Source organism: Falco cherrug, chromosome 4 (genome assembly GCF_023634085.1).
Source record: "Falco cherrug isolate bFalChe1 chromosome 4, bFalChe1.pri, whole genome shotgun sequence".
In the NCBI taxonomy this organism is placed as follows: Eukaryota; Metazoa; Chordata; class Aves; order Falconiformes; family Falconidae; genus Falco; species Falco cherrug.
The window spans coordinates 101,987,864-102,014,876 of record NC_073700.1 but is presented as its reverse complement, the minus strand read 5'-3'; the positions used below and the strand labels follow the sequence as shown (position 1 = coordinate 102,014,876).

The 27,013-nt window shown below is 40.5% G+C and overlaps 1 protein-coding gene across 2 annotated transcripts in view; it reads right to left on the bottom strand.

Annotated features, from left to right (window-relative positions):
* GADL1 (glutamate decarboxylase like 1) overlaps positions 1-27,013 on the bottom strand; it is a 131,827-nt gene that overhangs the window by 22,549 nt on the left and 82,265 nt on the right. For both annotated transcript variants that reach the window (XM_055709956.1, XM_055709955.1), the window contains exons 12-14: positions 22,051-22,250; positions 18,282-18,333; positions 15,100-15,189 (exon numbers count right to left, since the gene is read on the bottom strand). In XM_055709956.1, the coding sequence (XP_055565931.1) occupies positions 15,100-15,189; positions 18,282-18,333; positions 22,051-22,250 (342 nt within the window). The remainder of the gene's footprint in view (positions 1-15,099; positions 15,190-18,281; positions 18,334-22,050; positions 22,251-27,013) is intronic.

The window sequence follows — 27,013 nt, the reverse complement described above, 5'->3', positions numbered from 1 at the left end:
CAATGACTCTGAAAAGACTGTAACAGTCAACAATAAAACAAAACTCATATGAGCTTCCAAGTCACATATCAGAAGCCAAGAGCCCTTCCTGGCAAGAAAGCTACTTCCCTGCAATTGTTTTCACTCTACATCAGAAACAAAATCAGCTTCAAAAAGTCTGTCAAGAGACAGGCTACCAAGTTTTGTAATTAGGTCATTTATGTGGATGCTTTAAAACAGTCAGGGCTGCTCTTACACACAGAACCCCAGATCCTAGGACCACTGGTTATACTGGGACATCAGTCCATTTTCCATGGGCCAATATGAAAAAAAAACCCTAAGTTGCCTTGATAATTTATTTTGCTCTTGAAATAGTCATTTATACACACAAGTTTTTCATTTCAGCATTTGTTATCACAATATATATATATTTTACCAAGTCTCATCAGCTTGAGCTCCCAGAGAAATACAGTAGAAGAAAAAAAGTTAATGAGATCCACAATTTTATAAACAAGTGCACAGGCATTAAGGAGGCAATTTTATCTCCACATACAGTAGTGAAAACTCAGGTGCTGGCAAAAAATACATAGGTCAGCTGTTTGCTTTTCTTTTTTTTTTTTTTGCCCCAAATGATAATGAAAACCTGGCAGGATGCTGATGACAGCCACAGAAACGATTCAACGGCTAATGAAGACTTAAAGATGTGAATCTACTTCATTTATAAATAAAAGAATGAGAGGTGACTTAATGATAGCTTATGAGCATGCAAAAAGGGAAAAAATAGAGGCTAGTTTTGTGTGGAAAGATATTTTTTCACCACCTGTTTTCCTCCCTTCTCCATCAATCTCCTTTCATACAGGAAGGCTAATTAGCCATTGAAAAAAGATGCAGAGGAAGATGGCAGTTTTACCGTTCCTTGGTATTTTCCAGTCAAGAATAGATGCCTTTCTAGAAGATGTGCTTATACAAAAGTCACTGGGCTACCCAGAGAAAAGTCCCCAAAATACAGAGGTGGCCAGGTAATTCCTCCTGTCATTAAGCTCTTTTTGATTCTAGGCTTCAGTTTTATGGCTAGATGCAAATCAGCTGCAAACACGTATGTTAGTTTGTTCTTTTATTTTCATAAGTCACATGCACCAACCTGAAGTTTGTTGAACAATAGCTAGTGCATTCCTGTCTGGTAGGCTCAATTCAGTTGAAGTGTACTTTCAAGGCAAAAAAGTAAAGCCAGCTGATGCCTTCCCACACACCTCCAGACTGACTGCACTGGCTCATCTGCTCTGCCCGAAAGAGGAAAAGGGGAGAGGAACCGCATCCCCTGTCCAGACGCATCTCTCCCAGCACACCTGGTCTGTTCAAAGAGTAAGAGCACAAACACTGTACTGGTAAACAGCTGCGGCTGCAGGAAGCAGCAGGAAAGGGTGGGAATGGCAGGGAAAGTATAACAGCTTCATTGCTCTTCTTTGACAAAGAGGAAATGCTTTCCTCTTGCACTCCTATTCTGGTGCCCAAGAAACACACCTTTTGGATTACCAGGAACAAAGTAAGGACACTTCCATGCACTACCACTCTTCCACAAAATCTGTGTAAGCTGTCCAACATAAGCAGATTTGCAAAGCCATAAATGTTCCATTTGTACCCTGAAACAAAAACTAAACAATTCTCTGTTCAAATATTTGTAACCCAGGTATGTTTGTCATTCTTTTCTAGAAATGCTGCATATGCCCAAGTGGCCGCATCCTTTGCAAATCCACCTGACATGGGAGTTCCCTACTTACGCCTGATATAACAAATACAATTAAATATTTTCCCAGATAATTTCAACACTCGTTTAACCTATCACCCACGTTTCAGACTACAGCAAAAGTTTACCTTTCTGTGAGATAAAGGCTTACACTGTCAGGCAGCTTCTGTTTTCTAGCTGATAAGACAGAAAGATAACTCATTTCCCTTCAAATACATAGTAACTCATGCTATAGGGGGCCATTAATTAAGGGTGAAACTCAAAAGATTTTATTTTCCTTCTGTCCAATTCCCTATAAAATGACCAAAAAAATCACTGTGCTATTTATCTTGTAATCACTATTACTGCACTACAGCCAATTCATTGCTGTTATTTACTAAACATACCAAACCCAACAGAATACTAGAAAACACTTGGTTCATTCAGAAACCACAGCAGGTACTAGCTAGCAGGGCGCAATGGTCGTGATGCCACCAGAAATATTTGTAAATGGAGAAAACTTTATTGTGTAGTGTAGAAAGGGTTCATTTAAAAAGCCACAACCAACAGACCACACCAGCACTCATTTATCATTCATGAGATCATTATTTAGCCCACCCACAATTTCTGATACTCAAGTACCTTTATAAGGCATTTAAAGCATTCAGAGCGGCTCCCGTTACCACAGCCTTGCAGAGGGAGAGGCTGCACTTAAAAAGATGCCAACCAAGAAAGTGGTGGCTTTCATTATACATTGTAGTCTTGCTGCGTGCAAAAACATGAAAAATCATACACTAACAATTAAACAACTGCTGAAAATAATATTTGTTTGGCCATGTTCTTTGCTTTCACTCTCAATGAGATTCATCCTGTGCAAAGGACCGACAGGAGGGGCAGATGTTACTTTTACCCTACACATATCCTTCAGCATTGAAATATCAATTATTAGCAAGGATAAGGAATATATAATCATCATGTATCAAACCAGCAGCTCTGCCAGGCAGTCACCTCATCAGTCCCTGGTGTACCCTAAAACATTCACTGGAAGTGCTCACCTAAAAATCATCTGTTATTCCCTCCTTCACGTTCCTCAGTCATCAACCCTATTCGTTCAAACTCCCACTGTATAACAGAAAAGACAAAACTCCTGATCCTCTGCACTGCATACCAAAATCCTCGCAGGAAGCCACAGCTTGGACAGCTGCAGGAAGGGCAGCTCTAGGAGCAGCTTAGAAGCACAAGGTGAAACAACGATGGTCCTCAAGGAGCACCACTGCTCACCATGAGATGGAGCTGATTGAGCTGCATGGCTACCTCTGACCCCAGGGGCTCTGGATCAGCCAGCATGGCCCACACCAGCAGAGTTCTGCTACAATCACACCATGCAGCCCTGGCACAGGAGCCCCCATCATGACAACTCAAGAAAAGTCCAAGGGTCTCAATCTGGCCAGGCTTCCTACAGTTTCATTCCAATTTTTTTTTTTTTTTTTTTTTCTCTGTCAGCAGGATGCTGCAAAAGTCAACCTTCTTTCCACCACCTTCACAGAAGAACAGAATTTATCCCCTGGGCAAACCACAGAGAACCAAGTCCACAAAACCATTCTGTGATTGCTGCTTTCCTGAGACGAGACTATACATGCTCCCCATACCCCCACAATACCACCTGTGCAGCCCCAGGGTTAGCAAATTATTGTGTTCTCATCACCAAGGGACCAGTTAGGATCCTTCAGAGAGCCCCCAGGGCTTCTTCATATGAAAGCAGTAAATTCAGAGCTGGTGTGCCGACCAGCTTCACAGACCCAGAGAACGTGTTCAGTGCCCCTGTGGGACCGTTCTGCAGACACCCAGCACAGACACAGACAGCCGTGAGTCGAGTGTACTGAAGACACTCTGAAATGCTAATGCCTCTGAATGACTGTTTTCCTCATTCCACAGAAAATTAGGGGGTGGAAGGGAAAGAAAATGGAGTTCATTGTTCCCCTAAACACCAGATAAAATAATTTAAACCAGTGCATTAAAATTTGTTACAAAAAGAAAAGATGATGGAGGGAGGAGACAGCCTTTATTCAGGTAAAAACTGAGCACAGAATGAAGCTTCTAGTGACCTCAAGACTCGAGTACTTAGGCATTCCCAGGATGCTTCAATTATTGAGTTCCCCTCTGATGTATATTAGGTTTCATTTTGATCCACAGGCTATTAAACATGATCTATGACACCTTCAGAAAAGCGGTAGTTTGGAGTTCAGCCTCTAAAAACTTTTTTTTTTCTTCCATTGTTGGTTATTAATGTGCATATGGCACTGACAGAACATAATGAAGGGGTGCACAGATATGCAGGAGCACGGTGCTGCTTTATAAGAACATAGTCAATAGGGTCAACTAGAACTAAATTAACTCTGTTGAGAGTCTTCAAACTCTGCTTTCTTATTAAAAGCAGTTCTCTTCACTGGCAGGCAAAAAAAGGCTATTTAAAATATAAGTCAATATGCTCCAACTCCAAACTGAAGCAAAGAAGAGTACTTAGTCCTATTTAAGCAGAGGAAAATACATGATGTTTGGGCAGACAAGTACTCTGCAGTCAAGAATCTGGATGCACTAGCTGAAACCAACAGAATACATCAAGAGTGCAGCAACTTGCCATAGCTCAGAACAGAAAATATTTGACTGCAAATAGACTAAGAATGTATACTGTATTTTTGTCAAAAAATAAACCATAGATTTGGAGGTTAGCATTTCTTGGGAAGTGTATATTCACGAGTAATATGGTTGTGTGTGCTTTTGTAGGGTTGTGGGTTTGTTTTGGGTGGGTTGGTTTTTTTTTCCCTAGAAATAGCCAAAGACTATTAAGACAGCAAAAATATTCACCAGGTTTAAGAGGAACCGGAACATGCAGACTACAGAGGCCAGAGAAACGGGCTGACAAGTACCTCATGAAGTTCAAAGGGAAATAAGAAATCCTGCCTGTGGGGAGGAACAACCCATGCACCATTAAATGCCAGGCATCACCCAGCTGGGAGGCAGCTTGGCAGAAGAGGACACAGGGGGCCTGGTGGACACCAAGTTGAACATGAGCTAGCAACGTGCCCTTGCCACGAAGGCAGCAGGGGTAGCCTGGGCTGCACTAGGCAAAGCACTGCCAGCAGGTCGAGGGAGGTGATCCTTCCCCTCTACTCGCAACAGTGAGGCTGCACCTGGAGTACCGCATCCAGTCCTGGGCTCCCCAGTACAAGAGAAACATGGACATACTGGAGAGAGTCCAGTGAAGGGCCACAAAAACTATTAAGGGACCGGAGCATCTCCCCTGTGAGGAAAGGCTGAGAGAGCTGGGACTGTTCAGCCTAGAGAAGAGAAGGCTTGGGGGGGATCTCATCAGTGTACGTAAACACCTGAAGGGAGGGTGCAAAGGGGATGGAGCCAGGCTCTTTCAAGTGATGCCCCGTGGTAGAACCTGAGGCAATGGGCAGAAACTGAAATACTGGATGTTCCCTCTGAACATCAGCAAACACTTTTTCCACTGTGAAGGTGACTTTACACTGACACAAGTTCCCCAGGGAGATTATGGAGTCTCCATCCTTGAGATACTTAAAAACCACCTGGACATGGTCCTGCCTGGGCAACCAACTCCAGCTGTCCCTGCCTGAGCAGCGGGCTTGGAGAAGATGACCTCCACAGACCCCTTCCAACCTCAACTGTTCTGTGATTCTGTTAACAAGTTTTTCCAAGAATCTAGTTATTTCAGTAACAGTATGCCTTACTCCACCCTGTCCCTTTTCAATAATAATTTTCTTTTACAGTATTCCAATATGTAAATAAATAATCATATACATGCGTACATATGAGCACTCTTATTCATGATACACACATTTACATTCAAAAAGCACCTATGAACAATTCTAAAAAGTCTCACCGTGTCATGTTGCATTACCAAACATGAAATTTTTCATTTCTGTAGCAGTAATGAACAAAAATGCAATACTGTTCTGTGTGGCAACATGACTAAGACAGACATGTTTATTTTTATTACATTACTGGGAAATGATGAGAGCTACAAATAAGGATGACATGCTGAAGTGCTCTTTGTGCAAAAACAGAGGATAAACTCTTCTATCCATGCCTTTTTTTCCTTATTTTCTTCATCTGTAGAATATTGATAATTCATCATTACTTTACCTGCCTTTCAAATACGTAACAAGGGCTCACTAGTGGGACAGATTCAATGTAAATTCCCTTCGGCTTCCTATACTCTGAAAATAGATCAATACTTGCTCTTTAAAAATGTCATAGAGTTGACTCAGTTTCTAGATTAGCTGGGTTTGCCTATTGTTCTTTTCTACCTTGGTCATTCGTAGTAGGATATACCATTCCAATGCTTTTTTTACCCTAGTAAATAACCTAGTTTTACCTTAGTATAACCCTTTAATCAAAATGACCATTATCTCCAAATTGGGAACATTACTTTTTCAATTCTTCACACACACAGATAAACTATTTTCTGAGGTATGTCACCAACTGCCTATTTAATCTATAAGAACCATGCCACTTCCACTTAATCCCCCCAAAAAATCCCTTTTCCGGAAAAGAAATGGGTTTTAGTTTTACCTTCTCGGTCCTTCTACAGTCTGTGAGACTCAAAACAACAGATGCAAAATGTCCACTGCTCTGGATAACATGCTGTATCTATTTGAAAGCCATACAAATTAAATCGTACTTTGTTCACACAGAAATAGCAAGAAGCACTTATGCAGTGCTTAAGCACCCTTTATCTGTGGCAATAAAGTGGTGAATGCAGTCCCACTGAATCCCCACAGCCTTTGTTGATCTTTCAGTTCGAAAATAAGGCTTTTTAGATGCTTCCTAAATGTAAACAGAAAGATTTATTGAGTGTGAAACTTTTAACCATGCAAAGGCTTGAAATCAGCTTGTGGGTTGTTTTTTTTTCTATATCTGAACTGAAAGCTGCAATGACCCCCAAGTTTTAGCAAGACAGTATACAAAATTTGTATGACATTGGGCAAGTGGAACCTATGCTTCCCCTGTAAGAAGGGAGTACACCCACACAAAACATACCCCACTATCATAGGTGATTTAGTTGGGTTCTGAGAGAAGAGTCAAGTTAAAAACTATCTCACAAGGACTAATTAGTTAACCTGAATTAAGTACCACACTTCTGTGTAGCTATACCACTCCCAGTACCTGAGCTAGCTAAGGTACTTTCACAGAGCATTACATACTCCGATGAAAATACATCTTGCACTGATCTCCCTCGAAGGCTTCGTCCTTTACTTTGAATCTGTCACACTGTCATGATTTTATTTCGTCACAATATTCTTCTTCACTTTGTCTATCCCCCCCAGCTTCATTTCATGCCATCATGTGTATTGCCACACAGAGAAATTATTGGACCCTCCATCACCCTTAAAAGGATTTCAAGCAAGAAACAGCTACTGTGAAACCTACTTCACCTCCAGAGATGTGAGCAATCTTGCTCTGCAGGTGGCTCGGGAAAGATGAAATCCTTGTTCAGCCTAAATGCAACACATGGAGATGCAGCAGACTCCCTCCCCACAGCTCTGATGGTTTCTGCAGGCTGAGCACCGGGGATCAACACACCTCAGTGCCCAGCGGGCCTTGAACATGTACAGCTCAACTTTAAGTCTTTAACAAAAGTTGCCCTGCACTCTCAGCTAATAAACCATACAGCAGCAAAGCTATTTGGGTTTCTTCTCTTCGTTCCGAGAATTGAGGGGTAGTTTCAGCAGCTGCCTGACAGTGCTCTTAAAATAGAGATGTTTTTCTGCCAGATGTGCTGGATGGGATGTAAATATTGTCAGTTCAAGGTATCACCTGATATTACAAGCCTGGAAAGGGAGGGACTTAGGGGTAGAATAGAAATAGCCAACTATCAAAAGGACAGAACTTAGATGGTCTAAAGTTAAATGGATGGTTATCTAGTGATATTGATTCTTGCCTCAGTTGAAACAGTACCACCAATCTAAAAAAAGTAAATTCTGCATGAATACAACTGCTTTTAATTGGAGCCCAACTGGTACTACCCACTCCTGAAAAACCAGTCTGGAAGAAGGGCAAAGCAGAGAACTAGAACAGAAATCTCTATTTTGTTGAATTGCCATATCATGAATTACTAAAATATCACTTAGGACCATTACAGAAAGCGTAGGCTGGAAGCAGTTCACATCCTCACCTTGTCTTACTACATGTGCTGTAGGTTACAATACAGTCACACAAATATACCTCCTTTCTGTTCCCATGCACACATCTGATATGCCAGTCATGCCATAAAAGAGCACGCATGAAATCAGGTCAGTCTCACAAACCATTACATGCGGCTGAAAGTTAAGCAGGCGTACAACCCCAGCAATGTAAAATACATACTGAAGTGTGGCTAGCACCTGGGTCTAAAGCTAAGGTGAGATGGACACCGTCAAGGTGAAACGTATTGATCCCGGCTCCTCCTGATGAGACTTTAACAGTGCATTTGGCCCCTTAGTCTAGCATTACTACTTCAGTACACATGCAAAGATAAATATAACAGAGAACAAAGACATTAATTCCACTTATGTGCAGATTTACAGTCAGGAAATCAAAGTATTCTATTTTGAATTAACAATTCTTTTAAAAAGGCATCTTTTTTTGTGTTCTTATAACTCAAATCTACGGAGGAGACATTCAAGGCAAAGTCATGCTAAATATCTTTATAATTAACAGCTACAGCCACTCGTACTGATGAGTTATATGAAACTGCAGAAAAGATGATGTTAAAAAGGGAAGTGTGCAAATCCCTCATTAACAAGGCACTGAAACACTGCTATAATTTTTCTCTGCTATTATATTGCACTGTACTGTTTCTTCTCATTTATCAGAGCTCAGATCTCTCTTCTTAACAATAATAGTCGTTTATATGCACCTAAACTACATTATTCTGCTGCTGTGTATTATATACTATTAGTTGCAAAATAAGAGGAGATGTTACTTTAACAAGTGACTGCTTATTTTATTATTAAATTTCTGAGCGCCATCCTCTGCTGAGGAACAGTCACACTACAACGTAAGTCCTGGTTATTATTGTATTACTCACTTCGTGGTTTCAGGGCTTATTGTGCCTCTCTCCCCTAAGGTCCTTGCCTGCAGACCTGCCTCCCCCGGGCCTCCTGCTCTCATCTCTCCCAGAATGCTGCATTTCTGCCCCTCTTGAACACAACACTGAGAATTCAGCTGGGCCCACTGAATTAGGATAAGATTTTGTAGCTCTTCTCTCCAGGAGTCTGTAAGAGAGGCCTAAAACAGCACACAGCATGCTGAGGATTTATTGTTGTGTTCTTCTTTCTTGTGTTTCTGAACTAAAGCAGCCAAGCTAGGATCCTCTCCTGAATCTTGAAGACTGACAATCTTTCCCCAGAGTGCTTCTGACTGTAGGTTGCCTAAGTCATGATCTGGGAATTCCCCTTCTCCATGTTTAAGATTCAGGGAAACTGTGCCAACTCCTCAAGTAGCTTCCTTGGTTAACTGCCTCAAGTTATATAGGATGAATCCAGAGCTTCTGTTGACCCTGAGAATTTCCCCGATAAACAAAATTTCTTCAGACAACCCCTTTGGAGATCCCAATCTGATCTGCTGAAATGACAACCCATCCCCCCCGGAAGGTCTTTCCAGGTCACTCCAGGGGGTCCTGCTGGCCACACTATTTCTGATACAAGCCAGGATGCTACTGGCCTTCTTGGCCACCTGGGCACTCTGCTGGCTCATGTTCAGCCTGGGCCCCCCCAGGTCCTTCTCCACTGGGCAGCTTTCCAGCCACCCTTCCCCAAGCCTGTAGCACTGCCTGGGGTTGTTGTGACCCAAGTGCAGGACCCAGCACTGAGCCTTGGTGAGCCTCATACAATTGGCCTTGGCCCATCAGTCCAGCCTGTCTGTCCAGATCCCTCTGCAGAGCCTTCCTGGCCTCCAGCAGATCAACACTCCTTCCCAACTTGGTGTCATCTGCAAACTCACTGAGGATGCACTCAATCCACTCGTCCAGATCATCGATAAAGATACTGAATAGGACTGGCCCCCAGTGCTGAGCCCTGGGGAACACCACTTGTGTCGGGCTGCCACCTGGATGTAACTCCATTTCCTATCAGTCTGGGCTCAGCCAGCCAGCCAGCTCTTACCCAGTGTAGAGTAGACCCATCCCAGCCACAAGCAGCCAGTTTTTCCAGGACAATGCTGTGGGAGATGGTGCCAAAGGCTTTACTCTAAATAGACAACATCCACAGCCTTTCCCTCATCCACTGCGCAGGTCACCTTGTCATAGAAGCCAATGATTTAGCCATACTCCCATATACTTCTGTGTAAATTCTACCATTGATTTTCCGTGGCCCTCCACAGAAACTTGTGTCAAACAGAATTAGATGCTAGAGTAAGTAGGCTACTTGTTACTGTAATAATTACTCATGTAAGTAACATTCATAGAAATGGGTCTCTATCATTACTTTTCAAGCACCCACATTAAAATACTGGGGTTTTGTTCAAGTGTAAGAAAAACTCAAAATATAGTACACAAGGATGCCAAGCATTCAAATAACATTTTACACACAAATCCCAAGTGGAAATAGACTTGCAGTGACATGCTGGGGACCTTTCTTATGCATAAAGCTGGGTTTACTGCATTTAATGTGGCGGTTATAGTCTATGTCATTTTTCTCTTGTTCTTCCAAAATATACAGGGCAAACATTATTAATATAACCAACTGGAGGTCTTGTTTTCCCTTCCATTCAAACCTCAAACTGTTGTCAATAGGTATTTTGAATACATAAAGAATACTGAATCGGGTCCTTAATTAGCGTTTGATTTATACCACAAAGACCGTAAGACTCAGAGGTTGCCAAGGCAACACCACTTCAACCTCCTTACAATTCTGCTTTGATATGAAACCTCTCATTATATAAATGTATCACAACACCAGTCAGCATGACAGGCTATTTTACAAATATGTCTTCAGATAGCAGACAGCTATATTCTTCTCTTAAGTGGGGTGGGAATGGCAAGAATAAGGTTACCTATTTATTACTAAGGGGGAGAGGGGAGGGGCAAAATTGTCATTCCAAGCTGCACAAGCTTTAGTATAAAATTGTATTCTGAGCCTTCTAATACAGCCAATATATGTTGTATTATTTGGCCGAAAGTCCACAAAAGAGCAGGAAGCAAACTAAACAAAAAAACCCAAATCCACCACACAACTAAGAGTGTGAGATGGTAGACTTTTGAGTAATTGGAACTAACACCTGCATATAAAAGCTTTACTGAACCACTGGAAATCTGATAATCCAGCATATGTTATTTAGAACTACAGACCAGGCAAAGTTTAGTAAGGCAGAAAAGACCTACCAGGAGTCTACTGACACATTTTTAACACAAATTTCGAGGTCTAAAGGGGGACTTAGCAACATGCCACTAGCTGCCTTTACTGAGCAGTGTTTAATATGCAGTACTCTACCTGCAGTTACACTCCAGGATCCTTTGGCGAAGTCAGGCTCCCATAGGAGGGCTCTGTTAAAGATTGTTACTTCTGTGTCTCCTTCTTAGTCTTCTAGACCACACTGAGTTTGAGCAGACTACAAGCTGATCCAAAAAGCACAATGCATAGCTGTCTGGCTGTGTTAGCAACAGGATGGCAATAGTTCCAGATGCATCCCTCCAAACCCTCCCTTTGCCCTAGCATCCTCTGTGCTGCCAGCAGGGTTTCCAGAGACGGTATTACTATCAGCTAATTCTGCATCATCTGGAGACATTTCAGCATAAACTGGGAAAGCTAATTTTTCTAAAGAGAAGATTGTTACAAGTAAGAGCATGCACAGGTATTTGTAGTTATAGAAAAAATACAAAAATTGGAATGGTCTGGGCTTAAATTTTTTACTTCTCCCCTCACTTCCATTTCTGGCTTGTGATTTCCAGTTACTTTTCTCACTGTGACCCTGTGACATACTGACCATCCTCAGCAGTAAACAAAGTAAATCTTACAGTGTATCACAAGAGGAAAAGGACCAAAATTACCACAAGAGGGCACATACAGTACTAGCAAAGCAACTGTTCCATCATCCCATCAATTATGTCAGTTCCAGGCCAGAGACAACTGCCCCCAGTTTGCGATGACAAAATTACACCCCTTACAAATATCTTTAGTTGGATGTAACAGCAGCTCCCCAATTACCACAGAATGCCCATTTGTACGGTTTCTACAAGAAATCCCTCTTCACTTACTTGTGAAAAATGTCACTGAAAAACACCTTACATCACAGGTTTCTTTACGGGTTATGTAATCTGCTGTGCCCTCAGCATACTGCAAAACGTTCAGGGCATGGACTGCCTTGGACCACCCGACTGCACCCAAAGCCTTCCTGTACCATCCACAGAATCAGTTTCACTACACAGTCAATTCCTGCTGTAATCCCAAAAGATGAAAGTGGTGTAAGACTCTGGATATTCAGAGTCTTCTCTGAATATCCAGAATTCCCAGTTTCACTGGGTAGCGGAGTAAAGTATAATTTATGCTTTTCTTTACTTCTTCACCACCATGTTGTTTCTCTTTCCCTAAGTGTTCAGGTGTGATGAATCAAATAACCAGATGGTGGCTGTCCCAGATCCTTCAGGCCACTCTTTCCTCTCACCTCTCTGGTTTGCACATTGGAGACTCTGAAGAGGGTAAATTTTATACCTAAAGTCCAAGACCCCAGATCTTAAAAACAAACAAACAAACAGCCTACCACACACACACACACAAAAAAAAAGGCTTCTGAGAGACACAGTTTATGTAGGACAGCTAGAAGACCAACATCACAATCAGGTATCACACTGTGATACACCAGTCAGCCCTGACACTTTTCCACATGAAGTGGGCCGTGGAAGCTGGAGAACAACCAATACAGCAGAAAAGCAGAAAACCTTCAGGGTTATTTTGCATAGTACTACGCAAATTCTTCACGAACCTGAGGACTTGAGATCAGAGCTATTTGCTTATCAACTTTCACCAGCACTAACTCACATAACTAACCTTAGAAGACAGTATGTTATTCTGAACAATATTGCTGAACAAGCAGTTGAATAAAATCAATTACTTGCTCAAAGGATTAAGACATACATTTCCTTAATTATTGTCAAATATGCAGATCAACAAAAAGGAAGATTGATTTCTCAATAAACAGAATAACTGCGATGTTAAAATGTTGTTTGAAAAGATAAATTGTGAATTAAAGCGTTTTAATGCTCGTTTTAGTGAAATGATGGAATATACAGGAAGCACTTGCAGTCAAGAAACTGTACACATCCTATCTGTCCATCAATGGCATAATGCAACAACCTCTTCAGTCTTCACCTTCTTATCACTTACACCTTTACTGATGAGGACACATTCCTTCTTGCCCAGCCATATATTTGTACTGATTAATGTAATATAATGACTATGCTGTTTGCATCAGCAATGTTAGAACAAAATGGACGTTAGCTGGAAAAGTCAAGTCAGTCTTATTTTTTGTGATCCACTGCTGTCATCTCATCTGCTCACTGATATGTGTTGTGCCCCAAACTGGCCCTCAGCATTCAAAAATCAAAGTAACCCTAGACCTGTCCCTGTAGAGAAACAAGGAGATGAAATAACACATTTTAGTTGTGCAACGGGCTCATTTCTGTAGCGTCCACGGACTTCCCAGCAGCACCTAAAGCAACATAACTAACAATCATCATTTATTGTTTCCTCTGGGAGAGAAATTTGTGCTATTCAGTGCCTTGCTTTGCTAGGGAATTTTGGTCTGATTTGTGGTAAATATTTTTCAGGCTTTCGTGGGGAGGAAGGAAACAGGTTATGGTTCAGGATTTTGGGTATCTTGGTGCTTCACCAGAGAAGGTGTAAGAATCAAGAAAACGTCACCTTGCTCATGAAAAGAGTGGTTGAGATCTGCAGCAGTGCTCAGTTCTTGGGAGAAACTGCACATGAGCTCCTTTCTCTCAAAGTTCTCTTCCACAAAACACTGGCTAGGAAATCTGCATTTCCAGCATCAGTCTATCTGTATCAGTACATAAAATAAAGCCAGGCATCTATATTCCCCACCCTAACTAGAAGCACCATAGAGCAGCAAAGCAAAGAACCAGTTACTTGCACTCAGTAAGCCACTCATAATATATGCGCTCAAAACTATTAATCGTGTTTCACCCCTTCCTTCCTCAGTCCCTTCCACAGCATATGGAAATCAAAAGGTGGCAGTTGCAGCATTATTTCTTCTGTGTCTTCCCATTGCTTCTTTCCATATCCTCACTCCTTCATGGGTAGAGGAGCTGTTGTACAGCTCTGTGTGTGTGTGTGTGTATATATATACACACACACACATATATATATAGATATAGATATAGATATATAGATATAGGCTGTCCACTCCAACGAGTGGAAGGGAAGCCCCATATGAAAGGATTATAACCCATCCACGCTTTGTGAAAGCACAGTAAATGCAAAGCCCTTGTATCCATACTGTGCATGGCTTTGTGTTGCAAAAGTTAAATATACTTTCCAAAGCAATACAGACAGGGTTGAGGAAGACCTCACCCCCTAAAGACACCAGCACCCAGCATAAATTGAATACAAGTCCTGTGAAAGTAGAGTTGTTGAAAGGACAGCAGACACTATAGAAAGTGTGCATGTATATATAGTATGTGTATCATGTGTGTGGATAGTATGTATACCATATGCAAGTGTGCACGCAGCACACACATCTATGTTCTAGTTTAAATTTCTGGTAGCAAATTCTAGGAAAAAATAAATGCAGAACACCAAAGCTACAGAGAGGAGCAAACAATGAAATAAATTCAACTCCTTACAGAATAGCTTATTCAGTAGAACATAATACCACAGTGTCTATTGGCTTGTTAATTAAGTCTTAACTACTTATTCCCCACTAGTAACCTCAAAATTTTACTGCTGATTTCTCATTGTATTCCTGTTTTCATTTATGGGTTGTTTAACATCAGAAATGTATTCTTAAGCACTTCCTCACTTGCATTATCACAGATTATCACAGATAATAAGACAAGTTCCAAGGACAGTGGTTAAGTGTCTGAAACACGTAATGAATAACCTGTCTAGACAGGAGATGCGGACAACACTGTTCCTCTTCTCTCAGCCAGCCAACAGCTTTGCTAGTAAGCCGAATACCTGGAAATGCATGCATCTCTTACATTAGCCTTGTCTAAACAGAGAACAAACTTAAATCCTACAAACAGCTATCTAAGGATTAGATCTCCATTCTACTGGTAGGTTGGTGCTGAACAAAGTCAAGGGCTATTTCACATTCTTATCTGGCACACAGAAAAATCCTTGAGCTACAGATAACACTGTTCATGTGACACTCACCTGGTGTAGCTTCTGCCAAAATTCAGGTCTATCCTCCATTTTTCTTAAGCTTGGTGGAATGTACCAAAAGCAAACATTTGCATACTCCGGCTAAACAAGAGAACAAGTGATTATTTATGAGATGCAACAAATGGGACAGGAATACATATAAAAGCTCATCAAAGAGTTTGCTTTATTGGGGGGGGGGGGGGGGGGGGGCAGGGGGAGAAGCCTTTGAGTTGATACCCTTCTCATTAAAACCTCCTTCTGCAACTCACCTTTTGTTTCCCTTTTTTGAAACTAGAAATAGTTCTGATATCATCCATTTCTCTTCTTGCTGCCAAAAAAAGGAAACCTGCTGGGGTTCCTTTTTTATTTCTCCTTCCTACATACATATTTAACTCTGCTTTGCTCACTAAAAACTTTGGTTAGGAAAAAAGTGCATGACAGAACAGAGAGATAACTTACAGATTTCAGAATAGAAGCAACTTTAAAGAGAAGGACACACTTTCTTTTTAGTGTTGTTTTTTTTTCTAAATGGAAATTTCTATGATGCATTTTACACAACTCTATTTTTGTCACCATTTAACACTTGCACATTAATAATTTTTCTACTGAACAATGACAATCACCTTTTATATCACACAGCACTACATAGTACTGGAGTTAATGCTGGCTTTCTCAATTTCCACATTTTATAAGAATCTCAGGACCCCTTGCAGGTATGTGCCATATCCTGGATAGATCTTTTCCGATATCTAAGAAGGTCTTTTGAGCAAACACTAAGACTCCACGCCTCTGCTTCACTCCAGAGAAATTGTGCCTTTAAACTCAGCAGAGAGTTTAGCTGCAAGACTCCCAACAAAAACTGCTGTTCACCATGCATTATAAAACAAGGCATTTTGTGCTCAAGAGGTTTCCATTTCACGTATGATTGAGAAAATGTTCCCAGCAGAGCAGTCCAGGGTCTCTCTACATTTCCTGCTAATTTGGAGCAATTTTTATTTTTTTTTTTTTTTTTTTACCCGTACAGATAGCAATAGCATGAGGAACAGACGTACCTCCCAATCCCATCCAACACTATTCGTAAAACCACTCAAACTCTCTACCTACATTATTTGCAACACAGTATTTAACTGGAGTCTAGATTATAACATGGATTATAGACTCACACACCCCTCTCCCCACACACTATCCTCATTAGTGGTGGTTGAAAGAAAAAATAATTAAAAAAAAAAAAGAAGTTTAAAGGGGTCTTGGTAGCTGGGTCACACCTCCTCTTTGCCCCACTGTGAATGCGGCTGCTATTACAGTCCCAGGCAGTCTCCTGAATGAGGAGAGCCCACCAGCTGCGCCATGTTCTTTCATGAAAGGGCACTGAGAACTGCTCATATAATTTTCCACCTCACTTCAAAGAATGCATTAAATACAATTTAATCATCAAGAAGAATATCGTTGTCAGCAGGAACAGAGCTGCAAACCTGCCACCTGCTGCCACTGAATGAAATAAAGCTCAGCTCTTAAAGTCCCATTTCTTTCCCCAAAGAGCACGCACTGAGTACACACATAAACACAGACCCTGAAAAGGCAGCAGCTTCCTCATGAGCGCAAGCACTAGCTTGCTGTTACAGGGTTTATTTTAAAACTACTTAAAATCAGACGGCAGGAGTAGACAGATGGCATGTATTACATATTGCCATTGCCTATATTGTATTCTTGATTATCTCAGTTTCTTTTCACACATCAAATACATCACCCCCCTCTGTAAATACCATTCATCCCAGAAAAATGTAACTACCCTCTGCTATGCTTCACTGTTTCTGGTTATCTTGTCACAGCTCTTACCCAAGCAGGTAAGCAGTTATACCACAGAAGAGTTCAAGATGACTCAAGCCCGAGTGGCATTTCCAGGCGATAGGGCAGTTCTCCTTACAGGACTTTCCTCACTGCATGTACCACAGGATCATCTTCCTCAGCTTCTTGTCCAAAGCCCAACTTCCGTTCAGAAAGGGCTCACGTAACAGGGCCCAACTGCCTCCCAGCAGTCTGTCTTTGAATTCTCACTGCTTGTCCCCCTGCATTCCTGAAAACCTTTTCTTAACCCTTGCTCAACTCTGTTCTCATAGCCCATACTATAGCACTCCCCCCAGTCCCACTTTTAACAGATGTCCTGTTCCTGCAGGAACTAAACAGCAGCCTCTGCTCTCCCCAGCAGCTTTCACATCTACAGTAGATCTGGGCTCCCTGCTAAACTCTACGACAACAGAACATGGAGACCTTTTAAAAGGCTTGCCACTTCAGTAACCCCATCATGTGCTGCTGGCCCAAAATTCTTCATGTAAAGTCACCCAGTATGCACTTTCAAATCAGCAGTTTTCAAAGTCAAAGGGAAAAGTTTATATTGTATGAATGGTATAAATTATTATTTACATTTCATGTTTCTTCTTGAATGCTCATGGCCTAAGCAAGCGTAAACCAAACCTGCATCATTACAGTTTATCAGTCTCCATGTGTGGCACTTCCTCTGTTTCCCTTCCTACATCTGCTCTCTTCCTCCCCACGCTACATACCCAGCTGTCTTTCACATACATACACTTCCAACATTGCAGAAGGTTTTTCTAAGAATGACAGAACTTTGCAGATTCCCTAGATATTAGCCTTCTTAACCAAAAAGCAGATGATATGTGGAAAAACAGCACTTTAGCTCTGCCCCCTTTACTCATTCTCCCCCCAAGCAAGGTCACTAACAGGTAATAAGACGACAGGTTTAGCAAAGATCAGTGAAAAGCAACTTTGGGGTAGTTTTTAGGAAGATGGGTGTAGAAACAGAGTCAAGGAAAAAAACCATGGACTTTGATGATAAAAAGTCCATTTTTAAGATCAAAATATTCTTCCATCCAGCACACAGTCTTATCTGTAAGTCTGGCAAGCACTGCTTTTTTGCAGCCAGACTCTTCACTTTCACAAAAAAGTGTTCCATCTATACCTCCTGAGGCAACACAGGACCAGAAGGTAGGAAAATAAGAGTGATGGGAGGGAATACAGAACATGTTATGTGTCTTCAATCATATCTGTATACCTCCAATACATAAACTTATTACATTACATATTTCAAATACAAATTGGCAATTGGCTAAAAAGAACAAAAATCAAACACTACCCAGTCTCCATAACATCAATAGTTCAGTTTCATTTTCACTTACCTCCAAAAGAAGCTGGAATCCCTCTCTTTTCTTAATTTCCTCCACTAGATATCTGTAATCAAAAATGCAGAGTTTAAAAGCATAGAATAAAACAATACATACAGACAACAACGAAAAAGGTCTTGAACATGTATACATTTTTTCTCCTCCTTTTCTTTTTCTCCCCCAGCCGCAAAGGAATCACAGAGTTAAACCTCATTTCTACCTGCTGTGAAAATGCAGTAGCCATCAATTCCTGGAAACAAATGAAGGCTATAGCCAGCCAAGGAGCACTGAGGAGAGGCCATATTCTGTCCTCAAGCACAGATTTTCAGTGGAGCCACAGAGCACAAATTGATCCTATTAGCATGAAGCTGAGAACTTCCCCAATGCAAATTTCCACTGAAGTTGCTCTCTACAAATTAATTCCTCCATCTCTTTTTCTCAAATGCTGATTCTGTGCTGCTTATTTCATGGTCATGGTCACCTTGACATCTCTTGTGCTATTCCTGTCACCATGACCTCTTAGTTTAGCCCAGAATTTAAAAGTTTCCACATACTTCCAGCCCAGCAATTTCCCCAGTACTATCCTTGCTCCACACTGTACACAACAGTACACATTTCCATTCAGTGAGTCACTGCTGATGCACAATAATCCCTGGGCATCCTACGTTAACAAAGCATTGAAGTAAGTATTTCTTTTCTCTTTCACCTGTCAATATGAAAATCACAGAAGCCTTCAATGGGAAGATGCATTTGAATCAAGACTTTGGAGCCAAAGAGCTTCAAATTATAGAATTTTTTTTCAAACATGACCTCAGCTTTGCCACGGCACACATCACACAGGAATTCCAAAGCAAAGAGGACGCTCTGACAAAACATGGACTTCTCTCTTCATTCCCCCTCCTCAAAGCCCTCCCAAGGAAAACTACAAAGAAATCACCTCAAATTCACACAGCTTTTCCATTTCAACATAATTTTAGTCTTCCACATGAATATTTACTGTCTAACAGTAATAAAACTGAGACAGTTCAACTACTGGTCTTTGTACAAATCTATTCTTTTGTTGTATTTATTTGGCATTTTCCTGCCTGCAGCTGTATAACTGGTCATCACACAAATTTCTTTTACCCACTACTTGGGGAAGAAAAATATTGTCAAAATAACCCTCCTTGGTCCTATCCACATGCCTGAAACCTGCCCCCACAGGGACACCTCTAGCACAGTTGTATCTGCAGTGCCTGCTATTAGGCAGACATGCTGCAGAAACAGGTTGGCTAGGGAGGCAGTAAACAATACCCTAGATGGTATACATTTTTCAAAACAGAGCAAGGGGATTTGTCACACTGTTTATCATTAACAAGTATTGTTCATGTGACTCATTACCTCTTAGCACACATCTCTGCAAAATGACTGCTGTGGTAGAGTGCCAGTTCCCACATCACGCAACTCTATGAGTGTTGTGCACTGCTGAGATGTTTCCTCTCACTGTAACAAGTCAAGGTCCTGGATCTTTCCTGCCACGATCATTCAGATACTGCTGTGTGCATTCATTTGTTACCTGCCTGTTAATGCCCACACTACTGGGCATGCCCACCTAGGCATGATTGCCTTTTTGAAGTCTTGAATTGTTAGAGCTGTTTTACAATGCTTAATACCCTTTCCTCTTGCCACAAGTGCCTTTTTTACAAACCACCACCTGACGTCAAATCTCTTATGTTGGTCAAGCTCACAACACTGTTAATCATGTTCATAACTATACTGTCAATAGCTTAAGGTGGCAGCCATTAGAAAATCCATCACCCATGATTTATCTTGCCAGGACCATTTGATGGCAGTGGAGCCGTTTACCCTGTGTATCTTTCCACAACTGACAATGGAGTTTTATTATTGTGTCATGGTTGTAGAATGTCAGAAGAGTTTGAGTCTCAGTGAGGACTCGAGTGCAGAAAGAAGTGGTATTCGCTATGATTAAGCATTGCAGAAAATGAGGGGTGGAGATCTGCAGTGAAAGTAGACATATGCCTGCTAAGAGCAGGTGTCAGAACAGGAATCAGGCAGAAAAACTGCAGAGATGCTGAAGCATAAACCGCAGAGGTGGTTATAGTTATATTCTAAAAGCAGTTTATTTCTATTGTCTTTTTAGTGTTGTTCATAAAGCAATATCCCTGCATCAAAAATAACTGGGGGGGGGGTGGGGGGGAAGAGCGGAAGACATTCTGAAACAATCAGTAGGATGCTCTACTGTAAGTATTTTATAAATAAGCCTTTCCAAATAGGTAGTATCACAATGTTCCTGGGATATCTAATACACCAAAACCATGATTCATCTCCAGAACAAGAAGAGATTAATGGAATAGCCAATAAGCAAAGTTTGATGCAACAGAAATACAAGCCCACAATTTCCCAAAAGCCTTTGCAGCTCTGCCTGGCCATGGGAGGGGAAAAAAAAAAAAAAAAAAGTAATCCTGCTCTTAAATTCTATAGCCAGTGGACTAGTTCCAGAATTAATCCAGGTCTGTGTTCAGGAATGTTGAAACACTATCTTTGCAACATGAAAGTAACACCTACTGTAACAAATCAGGAGAAAGGCTGCACAGCTGTTGAGTAGCTCAGAAACCTGGCATAGTTCCCATGTCCGTGCAAACTCAAGATAGCAATGCAGCTACTGTAAAGAATGCATTTCATCAGATAATGACTAAGAATTAAATTTCTTCTTAAAGAAGGAAAAAAAAAAAAGAAAAAAGACAATCCAGTCACTCCTTAGAAGCACTACCAGCTGAATCCTAAAGCTCAAAGAAAATATCGATCTCAGAAAGGTCATTAATCACTACACTTTCAGTCAAACGACCTTGGCCAGTGACCTTGGTAAGGCTAAATTCTCCTGCTGATAGTGGAATGAATTACTTACTCTGCACAGACACAGAATAGTACAATGCTTCTGAACAAAAACAAGGTGCAATTTAACTAGAGGTTATTAAGGAACACTTAACCAGCCAAACAATGAGTGGCTTTAAAAAAAATAAGAGAAAAAAGCCACAGCTCATTTGGGCTTTTCTGGGTTTGCTTCTTTTTATTCCTTTCTAATCCATTCTGGGGTTAGTTTATGCATATTTTTACCTTTTCTTTAAGTTACTTCATTGAAGGGAGATTATTCCTTTAATTTTCATTGCAGTGAACGTTCAGTTATTTTCAACTTGGTAGTTCATATAACAAATAGAATAGCAATACGATATGGGTGACTTTTTCAGTATTAATGATTTAACTTATGGTAGTGTGGTAAGGTAGCTAGCCCAGGAATTGGTGAAGATTTCATTGTGATGTATCTTGTATAAATACTGAACAAATATACTTCAAGTGAATTGTTTTTAATGGGCCATTACCTTATTGCAGTATTATTTCTTCTATCAGAAGACAAAACAACCTGTGTATGGAAGTTTCTTCCCAGAAACTGAACCACCACCATTACTTCAGAAACACCTTCTAGCAAGAATTTTGCAGAACTGACTTGTGAAACTCAGTTCTGCAAGACCAAAAACTTAGTAAAACTGAACAGGGTGAGCGAGGGGAAGATAGCAAGAAAAATGTGCTTCAGCCCCTAGCAGAACATACTGTAAGCATCAAGAACTTCAGCAAACTTGTGGAGAAAAAATCAAGCAGTATCTCCGAACAATATGGAGAGGGGGAAAAAAACTAACATTGTGGTCTGTTCCAGGATATGGCGTGTAAGCAGCGTCAACATTTGAGTCCATTAAACAAAGCAGACATATTGAAAATTAGGAGGTGGTACCTAGCCAAAGCCAGTGCCCTGTTTACTCTCTCCTCCAGGCCTGTGGTTCCCAATGCCTTCCACATCAGCCAGAATTTGAATGCATCCGGACGCCTGCTGCACTGAATGGACTTGTCACCAGTGTCATAGCTGACATCGTAGAACTTGTCCTGCTGGAAGAGGTATGCAGCCTTGGCAGAGTAACACTTCTTCAGGAGGCCCTGTTAGAAACACAGTAGAAACTTAGATTTCTGATAAGCATTTTCAAACTTTATCTTCACAACCCAAAGCCTTTTTTTCCTGTCTGTACCAACTGCTTAGAAAAACAGAACTGGATGTGCAAGAAACTATCCAAAGCTTATGGTATGGTTGAAGAGCTCTGGATGAATCTGAACCCAGTGAAGTCAGCACTGCAATGAGGAAACTTTTTTTATTATTATTATTTTCTTCATAACATCACTCAAGAGTTGCAGATTGAAGAGGAATTATGACTCAGATAACAAGAAAACATAGGAGTGGGTACCACAGAAACAGTTATCCGAAGACATACATGGGTGGGAAAGAGGGAAGAGAAGGAGAAGCCTATACCCACTGTTCCAGTCGTTAGATTGGAAGAACAGCCACTGAGAAGGTTCCTATACGTTCACAAATGGCTCAATCTATTCCTTCTTGTACAGCACAGTTAGTTGCAGGTAGGGAAGATTTTAGCCCTAAAAAATAAATGTTTAGCCCTTAGCAGAAAATAAAGCCACTGAGAATTTAGCATAGGCTTTCTGACTGAGTGGAAACACCACAAGGAAGTTAGTACAACCCCAAATTCTGTCTCTTTTCACAGTTCAGAGAATTTTTATATTTGAAAATAAAAAGGTACTTTAGCATACCCTAATTAAGGTTTGTTAATAAAATTATTTTTATTCAGCAATCTCTAGCCTCCCACTTCTGCGAGGCTGCCTGGGCAGAGATCACCAGCAGAAAACAGACAAAGATAAATGAGTAACATGGAAAGTTCCAGCAAAGAACAAAGCTGGGAAACAGAAAATACAGAGGCTGTTACAGGTTTAAAGGTACAGAGGAAAAGAAGAGGCACAGGACTGAAGAACTGGCTTAAGAATGAAATATCAAAGTATACTCCATAATACTATGAAGTAGAGAGAAGGGCTGGCAGAAAGCAGGTTTCAAAGAGCAGAGATAAGGGTGGCCCTACAAGGAGCCCAGGAGACACAAGAGGTTGTTAATGTCAGTGATATTAGAAGTGCGTAAGAAAAACAAACCACAGTCTAAGATAATACTAGAACAGAAATTCAGATGAGGTTAAAAATATGGCTACAGCATATGATTCACATCTGCAAGCAGGTATTTAAGTGACAGTTGAACCAGAAGTCTTCTGTGCAGAACAGACCAAGGAACAGAAGTGGAAAGCATGACAGAAGCTGTTAAACAGTATCTCGAAGAGCACAATTAATTTTCCAATTCAATATCACTCTTCAATTTGAACGAACTGAAAAAGTGTTTCACATTTTATTCTTTTCTCTGCATCTGCCACAAGTCTGATTTTAAAATGGCAGACAGTGTCTGACATCACCCTTAATCAAAGTGTCATATTCCTGGTACAGAGGTACAATTCTTGGTCTACATTACAATACCCTACCGATAACTTTGGAACTGACAATAAAATAGAGGGGGAAAAAAGGTCAGGACAAAAAAATCCAACGGAGAAATAATCCACTGGGTTACACAGAATGTCCCCCTCTCTACTAGTCTTTTCAGCTCCCTCCATCAATACAAAACAAACAAGAACACCAACCTGCGCACCTATTCATAGAGCAAAAAAGAACTCCACCAAAGGTTTCTCCACAACTTCTGTAAGGATTTGACAATCCCATTGTAATATTGCTGGTTTGCAAAAAGGACAGCAATTTCAGCCTGAACTCTTAAGCCACAGCACCAGCACATTCAGCCTTCTGAAAAGACAGTTTATGTGACAGCTTGGGAAAAAAAAGGGGCAGTGGCTGCTCTCCCTCTGCAGTCATCAGTGATAACGTGCTGCAGCAGCACAGGGGTAGCCATAGCTGGAAAGCCAATGCTGGGAGCAGCTTCTTTACAGTACTTAAGATTCTCACACCCACTTTTCAGCTTTCTCAGAAAAAGAAAGGCAAGCAGATGACATCAGAAACCAAAGAAAAGTCAAGCATTGAAGCATAAATAAAAATTAATTAAAATAAAAAAATAAATGGAAAATCTTTACAGTTTTTCTACAGCTTTGTATTCTCTGGTTAACAGCTGCATAACAGAGACAGGAATCTGTTTGTCAAGCCAGTGTGTCCTATTCATTTAGGTCTCCACACCTTGATCTTCAGGGGAAATACAAGTTTACTAGGAATGGTATTTAAAAAAAATTAGAAAGGAAGCAACATCCATAAATTTAAGTTAATTGCTACGTCTGTTACTGACTTTAAAATTCTGCAGTGACTGTTTAACAGGGTTGATCAATGTGGGACTACCTTCTGCCTTATCAGAATCTAATACAGTTGCACAGTTGAGGACATCACAGGATACTAGTTCCCCTTGTGCTTGTTGTCTGAGTAATAGTAACTTCTGTTTCTCCCAAGAAACCTAAACTAAACTGGCAATATTACTGAAAGACTGGGAAGTTCACTTATGATCACAGTACAGCTCCAGAGTTTCATAGTTTAAAAACAAATGCTCCAGAATGAAAATGCAACAAGAAAAAATAGTTCTATATCTCTGAATGATCTCATATTCCTGGGAACATATTTCATTAAAGAAAAGAAAAGAAAAGACAAGACAAGACAAGACAGGTACTGTCTTACTCTCCTGGTGCATTCAAATCTGACAAGATGTGCTGGCTTGATGAGCCTTTTCCATCTGCTTATCTTACTAATAATGCAACATGCTCAAGAAATCCTGCTGAAGATACTGTCTACTGTCAATCTCCAGAGGCAAGTACAGTGACATCCCCCAGCATGGAACTAGAGCAGACAGAAGAAACAAAACCCGTGCTTTGTGAGAAAGGAAGAAATATGCCAGACCAATGCAAGCAGCAAGATGGAGGACAAAGAGTAAGGAAGAGAAAGGGAATGCTGCAGAATTGAATTTGGGCAGGGAGGACAACAGAAGACGAAAAAAATCCGAGATAAATTTTATGCTCAAGAAAGCAGTTACTCCTTGATTACTGTTGTCTCAAAAGTAATAGACTCAGACAGGCTGCAGACAAAGTCATGTCATTTTTCCTAGCCAAACGATGGAAAAGTAGAACAAAATAAAAATTAAAAAAAAGGGAAAAAACAAAAAAGTAGACTAACTCAACATCTCAACATTCTTAGTCCCAAGAAGACCTTAACAGTTTTTCACACAAACTCAGCTGCTCCATCTACTCAGAAGAATTGCAAAAATTTCATTAGAACTGCCCTGTTTGACAAGTTAAGAGACTCTTTCTTCAGCATCTTTTATCTTCCTACCCTTTGTACAGAGACTAATGGAAGTGCTCTGACTTATACTGGGGCTGTTAAGGTTTAGAAAATGGAAATACTACTTTTGTGGAGGGCCCAGTCCACTATGAAGTTTCAAATAGCCTTTGGTTTTGATGTCTATGAATAGTTGCTCTGCATTCTAATTAATGGCAAATAAATTAATAGTAATTGATACTGAAATCAATATATAAGAGCTCCAGTTTCATAAATCAGCATATTTTTCTCATTGAACACACTTACCTACAGCAAGCCTTCCAATCTCTTTCCATTTCCATTGCTAGTTAAAGGTGAATTATAATTTCATTAACAAAACACCTTTTTCCCCCAAGACTTCTTCCTGATTTGCCTCATCTGAAGCAATAACCACAATCTTTTGAATATCATACTTGAAAATTCTCAAAAGCAAAGGGTCACCCCTACAGTTCAATTCAAGAGATGAGAAGGAGCTCTCAGTTGTACTAACCCCAAGCAGAAAGCAATGGGAATAGATTATTTCCTGCAGCTGCCCTGAAAAGGAGTCAGGAAAGTACATATCTGTGATACTGCTAATGATGAGGAAGAAATTAAACTGTAGATGGCTACCATGATCACCTCAATTATATTCTGTGCTAAACTGGGATTTCATTAGCTAGATTCTTTAAAACTTTATTTTTATCTAGTAAGTGCAAATTCTGCTCATTACCTAGAACTGATTACTAATCACCTAACATAGTGCTACACTCCTAACGAGTCACAGAGCTTCGGCATTGGTGATAAACATTAATTCTCTATTTATATAGATTTTATAAATCTATCTAATAGTTATCTATTTATATAGATATTTACATGGATTATAGCAAGGACAGACTGGAGTAGCTCTGTGGTCTTAAGGGAACAGGTACAACCCAAAATGGATTCATAGCATTTTAAGATCATAGAAGAATAAAGTTGACTCACTAATGTTTTGAGAATATTGGTCCATCTAGCTTTGTGTTTAAACAGTCACTGTAATTCACACCACAGCAATACAAGTGTTTTCTGAATAAGTCTTTCTTATTACAGAAGTGATGAAAGTTACTCAGGGCATGGCAGTGAAAAAGGAATAGCTATGCATTTCTTGAGTGCTTTAAGCACTGAAGAACTACTGCCATTGATCTGAGCTTTTACAGAGGATTAATCAATCTCTCTTCCCCTTTGGTGAAAACGCTTCTCCGTTCTAATCAAGTCAAACATGTATTTCTCTTCTCTATCTCTACCTTCTTCGGAAATCATTCCAATTCTGTTTCACTAAGGCTGGAAGATACTCTGTTATCAGCATTTCACTGCAGGTTTGTTTTTTGGTTTTTTTTTAACCTGTATAGGAAAATATTTAAATACAATGTTTCATTCTGTTAATCTAGCTGCAATGTTTTAAGCCTATTAACGTTACTAAATCACATAGCTTTATTGCTGCCGTGTGGCAAAAAAACCCAAATCAAACAAAACCAGTCACTATTACTTTTGCTAATGGGAAA